This window comes from Protomyctophum bolini (genome assembly GCF_963924005.1).
Source record: "Protomyctophum bolini genome assembly, chromosome: 24".
In the NCBI taxonomy this organism is placed as follows: Eukaryota; Metazoa; Chordata; class Actinopteri; order Myctophiformes; family Myctophidae; genus Protomyctophum; species Protomyctophum bolini.
In genome coordinates this window covers 19,290,970-19,301,278 of record NC_137885.1, presented here as the reverse complement: position 1 = coordinate 19,301,278, position 10,309 = coordinate 19,290,970, and the positions used below count along the sequence as shown (strand labels likewise).

General features: G+C 44.0%; 2 protein-coding genes across 2 annotated transcripts; both read left to right on the top strand.

Annotated features, from left to right (window-relative positions):
* Nucleotides 1-1,330: 1,330 nt before the first annotated feature.
* LOC308311807 (carboxypeptidase O-like) lies at nucleotides 1,331-6,478 on the top strand (the record flags this gene model as incomplete). Its single annotated transcript, XM_080758584.1, has 8 exons — nucleotides 1,331-1,369; nucleotides 1,583-1,684; nucleotides 2,166-2,273; nucleotides 2,392-2,511; nucleotides 3,776-3,878; nucleotides 4,403-4,605; nucleotides 5,179-5,263; nucleotides 6,195-6,478. The coding sequence occupies 8 exons, from the start codon at nucleotides 1,331-1,333 to the stop codon at nucleotides 6,476-6,478; spliced, it is 1,044 nt and encodes a 347-aa protein (XP_080614710.1).
* Nucleotides 6,479-6,826: 348 nt separating this feature from the next.
* LOC308311806 (GTP-binding protein 2-like) lies at nucleotides 6,827-10,107 on the top strand (the record flags this gene model as incomplete). Its single annotated transcript, XM_080758583.1, has 3 exons — nucleotides 6,827-6,833; nucleotides 6,928-7,013; nucleotides 8,527-10,107. The coding sequence occupies 3 exons, from the start codon at nucleotides 6,827-6,829 to the stop codon at nucleotides 10,105-10,107; spliced, it is 1,674 nt and encodes a 557-aa protein (XP_080614709.1).
* Nucleotides 10,108-10,309: the final 202 nt, after the last annotated feature.

The window sequence follows — 10,309 nt, the reverse complement described above, 5'->3', positions numbered from 1 at the left end:
TGAGAACCACTGGCATAAGACTCTCATTATGGGGAACCTGGAAAGACAGAGTCAGGGGGAATCAAACCAGAGAACGAGGTCAAGACAAGAACAATAATTCACAAAGAGTAGAGTTATCCATTTTCTTTGCTCTGTATTGAGTGGGTACATCTTTAAACAACACTAGAAGACAGGACAAATCCTATCAAGAATCTTAACTACCCTGTGAGAAAGTCAGACATGGATTGCATTTTTATAGCGAAGAAATAGAAAGTCAGACATGAGATCAATGTTGCTAGGAAGTGGATTTATGCTGCAATACCAATGTCCTTGTCAAATATATACTGCAAAAGAGGAGAGATGGGTTGAGACATAGTACAACATAGTAGTGGTGTAAAGTAACTTTAGTTGAGTATTTCCAACTTCCAATACTTGCTTTACTTTTACTCCACTACATGTATTTGACAGTGTGTGTCAAATACAGTTACTTTGTAAATTTGGATTATTACAAAACTCTTTGTAGGCTACGTGGGGGACCTGAGACAAGGGTGTGGCTGCACAACATTAAAGCTGGACAGCTGATGATGATCGACAAAAGAGGAAACATGCATTAAACATTAACCAGGCAACAATCAGATTAGATCACGGGACCTTGCTTAACTCCGAGGAGGCCCACTATTCTGTTAGACAAAGGTCTGTCGTTATCAGATCCAAAGAGACTATTAAAAAAGATCTCCATTGTGCCATGCACTCAGTGTATTTATTTTCTAAAAAGGAAGAACAGGTGACAATGCTTCGCTCTGTGGGATTTGCTTTTCTGATGCTGCTGTCTCAGATTGGGGCAGCAACGGAGGAGCGGTGAGTCTGGAGTGGAGATAGCAGAGTTCTCCTGGGTTTAAACACTGGTCAGTTTTATATAGAGTATAGTGTGTTCTGCTCTGCACAATAAATTGCTATAGAATTTGTTGCATTACAATTGAGCTATGCCTGCACACAATAACAAAATAAAATGTATATACCTGTAACATTTGATTACATACACACTCAGTAGTTATACCATGAACATCTATTTTTATAGCAACAGTTAGGGCTCAGGGGTCATCCCTATGTTCCCTGCAATAGATCGATTGATTGTTGATTTTACTTTGCAATAAGTGATTAATTAGTATAGGCTTTCTTACTATGTTTGTTAAAATAATATAATTTCTAACATACCGGTAAGTATTTTTCTCACTGGACAAGAATACATAGAGGTAGAAAATGCCATAAGTAAAATAACATGCTGTGTGTGTGTGTGTGTGTGTGTGTGTGTGTGTGTGTGTGTGTGTGTGCATGTGTGTATTTTCACAGAATGGAACATGACTACTACAAATACCATCCAATGACAGAGGTAAGTACACATATTGTGTGCACCATGTAAGCTTGTTTTGGCACACACACACACACACACACACACACACACACACACACACACACACACACACACACACACACACACACACACACACACACACACACACACACACACACACACACACACACACACACACACACACACACACACACACACACACACACCTTGTTGCTCTGTTCCTCCCCACAGATCACCTCATGGATGGAGCAGATTGTCAGGGATCACCCTTCACTCGTGTCCACAGTGGCTTATGGCAAGACGTTTGAAAACAGAACCATTAGCCTTCTCAAAGTAATCCATCTCCCTCTCATATAGTGTTGGGCAATATTAAGAGAGTAATATGTTACTTATTACATATTTATCCTTAAAAGGTAATATTATATTACTTATTACTTGGAATCAAGAGTAATTACTTATATTACACAACACAATCTGTTTAGCTTATTTTATAACTGAATCCAATTACTAATTATAAGAAGAAGAGTCACCAATCAGACTAAAAGACTATACAATAATTCAACAATCTCTCTTGACCTTTTAAATGAAATGTTTTCAAACCGTAATGCTCAGTAATATGTGCTATTTTTACAAAGTAATATGGTATAATATTACTGTTTTGGCAGAATAATACCTTACTCGTTACTGGCTAAAATAATATTACAGTAATATATTACTAGTAACTTGTTACTGCCCAACACTGCTCATACGACATACCTATATATTGCTTCAAAACATTAGCTTTCTTGAGTCAACTCCGAAATCTGTTTCATAGATTGGCGAAAGAACTAGTGGAGTGGCAAAGAAAGCTATCTGGATGGACTGTGGAATCCACGCTAGAGAATGGATCGCCCCGGCGTTCTGTCAGTATTTTGTCAGAGAGGTGTGTGTACTGTCTATGTGTGTATATGGGTGTGTGTAAATAAACTGTGAATATAGGGCAGAATGTATGCATCTAATTTGTGTTCACAAGAGTGCATGTTCAACTCACCCGCCATCAGATCCTCGAGGCATACAACAAAACAGACCCAAAGATGAGGGAGATGATGAAGAACGTGGACTTCTACGTGACCCCTGTGCTGAACGTGGATGGATACATCTACTCATGGACGGATAACACAGTGAGTACCAGTGTCTGATGCAAGGTTAACTAAAACATACTGAAATTATAGGCAAAATGCCCTACCAGCAGTGACAAATGGTATCTTTTGTTGAATTTTTATTACACAATAGGCTTTTTGAAACCAGCACCTGACAAATAACCCAAAGAACCCTAAACCCCTAAAACTAACACGAGAACTAATAAAGCGTTGTTACAAAAATACAAACTAGTAAAAACTAGCAAACCCGCTCTAAAAGCGAATTAAAAGTAACTGAATTACATTATTTCCCCCTTCAAAACTAACAAAAACTAAACTATAATGAAAAATCCAAAACCTTGGTCTGATGCTTACAGGAGGTGCAGTAATGGAAAAACTATAGTGTTCATAATTATAGAAAGTACTGTCTGAGTGCCAAGAAAATATTATTCAGTGAACATTAGTGTCCTTTGGCGAATCTTTTTAGTTTACGTACAGTAGATTCACTGGCATTTAGCGTCTTCTCTTCTGGGATGGCACTGGCTCAGGAGGTATAGCGCCTGGGGGTCAGAAGGTTCCCAGTTCAATCCCGGCCGGGGCCTACTGGCTATGTGTTGAAGTGTCCTTGAGCAAGACTCTGAACCCCTAGCTGCTCCTGATGAGCAGGTTGGTGCCTGCATGGTTCCCTCCGCCGTCGGTGTGTGAATATGAACCGCATTGTAGCACGTTATGTCTAACGGTGTTCTGCCATTTGTTCCGCCATTGTGGCGGAACACCGCTTGAAGTGAACAACGAGTGAAGAGCATTGTAAAGGGCATTTGAGTGGTTAAAAGGTTTAAATGAATTATTAATCAAATGATTTTATAGATTTTTGTGAGAGATGAATTTGGGATGATGAAAATAAGCCTCACCAAAACTCCCTGTTTAAAATGTACTTAATAACTTTCTGAATTGCATCAGATGCTTCCATTGTTTTGGCAGTTAACTCTTGTTTATGATTTACTTTTATGGTGTCCTAGGCAGCCTGTAAAAAGATAAGATGCATTTTGGTCTTGTTCAGGTGCTAAATTTCCCGCTGGAGATGAGAGAAGAAAGGCTTTGTCAGAGGCCAGGAGTTGGCAGTGTATGAATTACAATCTTCAGCGTGGAATAAATTATTTTGCATCACGTGTTTCACTTTTATCATTCAAGAATACTTTCATATACTAGGCAAAAGGTGAAAACATGAAATAGGAAATGCTTTACATATAAAGTGAATGATTGACTGAATGTTTTCGAATTGATTGAACCATTTTGACTTCTGCAGACTCGACTCTGGAGGAAGTCCAGATCACCTGGACCCAAGGACTGTGTCTGTTTTGGTGACGGTGGCACTGATCTAAACCGCAACTTTGATGCCTTATGGGGGAGTGAGTGTTCTTCTACAACATCCATGGATGTGTTGGGTCTAGCAAAATGTGCAGCCGTCCAAATCCAGCCGTGTTTGGGCAGATCTAACACAAACCAGGTCAGGTCAGGTTATTGTGGCCTCCTGGTGGCACTATAACAGGCCAATGTTAAAAGGGTGGGATTTATTCCTCAGCCTAGTAGAAAAGTGTGTGAAAAATGCATTTTTTTGTCTTTTTGTTCAAAACAGAGACAAAGAGGGCAGAGTCTCTCCCCATGCCTTCGGCCTGGTGGAGACAATAATTATTGCCTTGGAGGGGCCATAATGAGTGACAAAACACAAAATATGAAACTTTGTGGACCACTAGACAAAGTGTGTGGTCACAGAGCGAGGGCACCACTGTACCACATCGATAGAATGAACGTGATACTTGCAGGAACAATACTTTGTTTTTGGTCCTGATGATTCAACAAGTGTACTCAGTATGCTATTATGCTTTATGTGTACTACTCAGCACATTCAGTCAATGTCGGTATGTTTCCACAGCTGTTGGAATGTCACGCAACTGCTGTTCTCTGGTTTACGGCGGTGCCGGACCCCTGTCCGAGCCCGAGAGTCAGGCCGTCACCGAATTTGTCGGGAGAAGGAAGGCCGACATTCTGTGTTTTCTGACCATCCACTCTTACGGCCAGATGGTTCTGGTCCCATACGGGCATCCCAATATCATCTCCCCCAACCACAATGAGCTGGTGTGTATGAAAGTCTTCATTGAGGATACATGTAGTTGATGAATGAAATGGAGTGCCGTGATCTCCCCCCCCCAAAAAAAACCATGATGATGGTACTATGATAATACTAGGACGATTATGTATTTTTCTTCAAAAAAAGTGTACAGAAAGGGTTAAAATAATGTTTTTATGTGGTGTGATGTACCCATCAGTTCATACCTGGTTTTCACCTTAGCACCACCCACCTGAACTTAAGCCTCGCCCACAGCTGTGTGTTGTATGATAATATAGTATAGGAGGGGTTAGGGGAGGGGATGATTTCATGATGTCACTAAAGTGATGGTATTTCGATTGGGCCTTTTGACTCAAAGGCTTTCACCTTTCAGGAAGAAACCAAAAATACACAGGGAAGACATATTTTAATATTCTAACCACACCTGGGGGTCTGTGATGTTAACTCCATAGACACATACAAACAGAAAATGTACAACAATCACTCCATCTTTCAAGTATAGTACCTTGCGAAGCGCATTTGAGTGGTCATGAAGACTAGAAGCCGCACAATGAACGTTAAACTAATGTCTGGGTTCTCAGATGGAGGTGGGCCTTGCTGCAGCTGATGCCATACAGGAGGTTCATGGGACGAGCTACACTGTGGGAATATCTCATGACATACTGTGTAAGTAGGAGCAGAACCACTGTGGGAAGAACTACACGAAGACCACTATAGCAATGTTCTGAATTCACTGGTTCCTCAACAGTGGGTTAGGCCCCATGTGTGGGTCGCGGACACATGGGTCTCTTTATTCTTTTTGTTTCCTACATTTTGTTTTTGATTATTGTTATTTCTAAACATTTTCAGAAAACATTCCCTAATAGCAAAAAAAGAAAAAAAGGGGAAAAAAAGATTTTAAAATAAAATTCTAAGAAATAAATTCGATAAATAAAACAAACAAATGATTAACAAGTAGTGAAAATACAAGATCATAACGCGACGTGAAGAGACGCATTGAGTCCTTGTAGATCTGCTATTTTCACCGGGTCCTGTGCACAAGTCTAATTTATATTTTGGGTCACAGGCTAAAAGGTTCTGGAACCACTGATCTAAATCACTTTAATGTCATAACAGTTCCCTAAATGAGGTGCTCCTGGCATGCAGAATGCAAAAATTAAGTAATTTTTGTTATTATTCATCATCATTTTTTACTATTAAACCCTCCTCGGGAAAACAGCACCTCTCCATCTAAATAACTAAGGATTATGTGGGTGATCTTGGAATTTAATTCTGTGACATATATAAAATGTGCTATGTTTTCATATTATTGGTCTGCACCATCTGTTGTTACTCTGACATCCGTCTGTATAATAATGCACCCACTGTATAACTATATCTCTGTCACCTTGGCTTTTAACCATTATTTTAAACTTTAGTTATTGTAAAATAGCAGATCTACAAGCTCATAGCACGGCACTATGAGCTTGTAGATCTGCTCTTTGAAAAATCGCGAAAACGTGTGCAAATCTTTGAATGTATATAATTTCACAGCAAACGTTTTTAACTCAAATATGTACCTATATATACACCTCACCTTTGGCTTACCCTGTTGTAGACCCGCATTCCGGCCTCTCCATGGACTGGGCCCGTCTCGTGGGGATCCCCTTCTCGTTCTGCTTCGAGCTCCGGGACAAGGGCCAGCACGGCTTCGAGCTGCCAGAGGAGCAGGTCAGGGCCACGTGCGAGGAGGCCTACGCCGGAGTTCTGCACGTCGTCCGCCACGTGCACGACAAGATCTTCTGTCGCTCCGGTGCGGTCGCCCTCACTGCTACCACTACTACACTGTGGACCACACTGTTGGTGGCCGCATGGGTCACCGGCTGCACCACTGCGCTGTGAGAGGGGCAGCGTGACATTGTTGCATTGACACGAGCCCTTCTTGTAATTGCTTCTCACCGTTTTGCGTTTGTTCTATAGTGTTGTCCCGATCCGATCGCGTGATCGGAAAATCGGGGCTGATCACTTCATTTTCACTATAATTTCCATTATAAGATGGTAACATTTCGGTCCACTCGCCCTGTGTCTCAGAGGAACCTGCCTACCAATGACAATTGGTTTTGTTTTACTTAATGCAAGAACAAGGTTTTCTATTTCAACATACTAATTTTCCAGGAAGAGAAAGGCTGTTTCTATTCGCTTGGAATCAATGATGTCATTGGTAGGCAGGTTTCTGAATGGACCAAAGAGATGACGAGTGAGTAGATTGGAATTGTGGCAGAGCATTATTGAGGCCCTTTTAAGTTGAAAATGCTCCTATAAGATAATGATTTGCCATTCCATAATTATAGACTACTGGACGTACATTACTAGTCTGGGTAAAACCTTCTGCCCCTCGCCAGATTTTTCATTCTGCCTGAGGGGCGAGGGATTTCTGGTGAGGCGGGAGGGGTTTAGCCAGGCTACTACATTACCAGATGGAAAAGGAACTTTCCTAAAAGGTAGAGTAAGTGATGTGTTTTTTGTTAAAAGGTTAAATTTACTATATTCTGATAGTAATCATTGCTATAGTGTTTGTTCAGTAACAGGGGTCTCCCTGTCTCTCCAGCTCTTTAAACAGAAAATACATTTTCAGGTAGGTGACACAATTTCAGACAATCAGGAGAAAGTATAGCAATTTATCAGCTTGATTTTTATAGTGTTTCAGTTCCAATTTTGTATGCTCATTTCTGTGTCTCATCACTTACAATTCCACTTGTTACTTATCCTGATTGGTATCCCAACCTGAAAATGCATCTTCTGATTAATAGAAAGCTGGCGAGAGCTCATTTTCAACCAGTGGTCCAGGGACCACCAGTGGTCCTTGACAGGGTTCCAGGTGGTCCCCAGCTAAATGATTGAGTTGGTAACCAAAAAATTATTTAATTTTACACTCTCAAGAGTGACATTTTTGCTAAACATCTGGATCACTTAATTTACAAGAAGTCTACACAATCAGAGAATGTAGAATAATTGTTATTTATATGATCAATGTTTGCCTGATGTCTCTCCTAGTACCAACATCAATACAGCATGGAATTATGGACAAGGTCTTATTCAACGACGACAACATATTCTAGGTTTCGGGAGAGTCTAAATCCCATCAAATGGTGGTCCGTGGCTCAAATGCCCAATAAATAATGGACCTCTAAAAAAGATTGAAAACCACTGCTCTATAACAAATAGTACTATCTGAATACAGAGCTTTTTAACGTTAACCAAAGAAAATCACTTAGCCTACCTTTAAATAATTAAAAGGCTGTTAATAACTTTAGAAGAGATTGTTTCCATTTTCTGTCACGTACTTCTGTCTGCAATTTGATATTTTTCAATTAACGGAAGGCGACAGAGTTCTCGCGAGGAGCAGAGGGAACTAGAAATGCACTCTGTCGAGCTGCCAACTGCGCTTTGCCGTTTGCACACAAGTTGGCCATGAATGGCCTACTTGTGTACGTATGTCTGAAATCCACATAACTCGAGAACTGTTCGTCCCACCGACTTCAAATTCAACACACACGTTCCACACGCCCACAGGGAGTGCAGTGCCCGGTGTAGAGTCCGTCGGATAGCCGGTTTTCGGGAACGAGCATAAAAGCCTCTGCCCGGAATCTGGACATGATCACCCCTATATCTCCATATATGGAGCTCGCCTGTTCCGACATAATTCTGACATCTGCATAGTCTCCATATTTGGGCATGCCTGACAAAGAACTCCATATATGGGCATAAAAGGAACACAGACATAACTGGGTGGGGAATTCATTTCCAACTTGCATCGTTCCTAGTAGGCACAGGCACTAGGCAGATACCCCAGAGGAGGGGTAAATTCAGTTTAAATACAAATAACAATGAATAATTTCCTCCAATGTGCAACACAATTATAGGCCACTGCCCAACGGGCACCGCTCTAGAGGCTCTGGACAGGGTCCCTGCCCAAGCTGTGGAAAGGGCCCAAATTAACCCTACACTGTGATGTCACTGGGGGCGAAGCCGTGTATCAAATTGGTGTCGAGGACACCGGCCTGTTCGTGGGCCTATCGGAGGAAGACATGGAATTGTCACTGCAGACCCTCCGGAGGATGGCAGAGAAAGTGGGAGCAGATATTGCCATCCTCAGGGAGCACGAGTTGGACTACGACTCAGACACTCCTCGCAGGACCGCCGAGGTGCTCGTCCGCAAGGTGCCAGATGACCAGCAGTTCCTGGACCTGCGAGTTGCCCTTCTGGGCAACATGGACTCGGGAAAATCCACACTACTGGGCGTTTTGACACAAGGCGAGCTGGACAACGGACGGGGAAAGGCACGGCTAAACCTTTTCAGACATCTCCACGAGATCCAGACCGGACGCACCTCCTGCATAAGCTTTGAAATCCTCGGCTTCGACGGCAAAGGAAAGGTCGTGAATTACAGCGAGTCTCGGACGGCGGAGGAGATCTGCGAGAGCGCCTCGAAAATCATCACGTTCATCGATTTGGCGGGCCACCACAAGTACCTGAACACTACCATCTTTGGCCTTACCAACTCCTGCCCGGACTTTGTGATGCTGGTCATCGCTGCGAATACCGGCATTGCCGGAACGACGCGGGAGCACCTGGGGCTGGCCATGGCCCTGAATGTGCCGATCTTCGTGGTAGTCACCAAGGTGGACCTGTGCACGCAGGCCACAGTGGAGCGCACGTTGCGGCAGCTGGCACGCTTGCTGAAGCAGCCGGGATGCAATAAGGCGCCGCTGATCGTCGGCAACGCGGACGACACCGTCACGGCGGCGCAGCAGTTCGCCCAGTCGCCCAACGTTGTGCCCGTCTTCGTCGTGTCGAGCGTGTCGGGGGAGTGCCTGGATCTGCTTAAAGTCTTCCTCAACGTCATCCCTCCCCTCAGCAACAGCAAGGAGCAGGAGGAACTCACCCAGCAGCTCACAGAGTTCCAGGTGGATGAGATCTTCACGGTGCCCGAGGTCGGGACCGTAGTGGGAGGTATTCTGTTCAGTGGTGTCTGCCGCGAGGGAGAGCGGCTGGTGGTGGGGCCCACGCACATCGGCCGGTTCCACGAGGTGACCGTCAGAAGCATCCAGAGAAACCGGTTGGCGTGCAGGGTGCTCAGGGCTGGCCAGGTCGCCACGCTATCGCTGGGCGACTTTGACCGGTCGCTGCTTCGCAAGGGCATGGTCATGGTGAGCCCGGAGATGGACCCTACCATCTGCTGGCTGTTTGAGGCCCAGATCGTGCTGCTGTTCCACGCGAAGACGTTTCGCCGGGGGTTTCAGGTTACCGTTTTCATCGGTAACGTGAAACAGACCGCCACGGTGGCAGCAGTGCACAGCACGGACGAGCTGAGGACGGGAGAGAAGGCGGTGGTGCAGTTCAAATTCATCAAGCAGCCAGAGTACTTGAAGGTGGGGGCCAAGCTGGTCTTTAGAGAGGGTGTGACCAAGGGCGTTGGTCACGTCACAAAACTACACCCCGTCTTGCAGTACCACCAACCCAACCCCTAGGATGAGGTCTAAAGCCTTAACGCAATGAGTGCCCCCTGCTGGACGAAGCTGGTATGGCGCTTGGGTGCCATATCTAGACAGCGCCAATTTTCCCATCGCGCTCGGCGGATAATGAGAAAAGACCTCCGAACATCGCCGATCTGTTCAACACCACGGACAGTGCTTTAGTTTCCGAGAAAAAAGCCTTCAAAGACACGGCCTA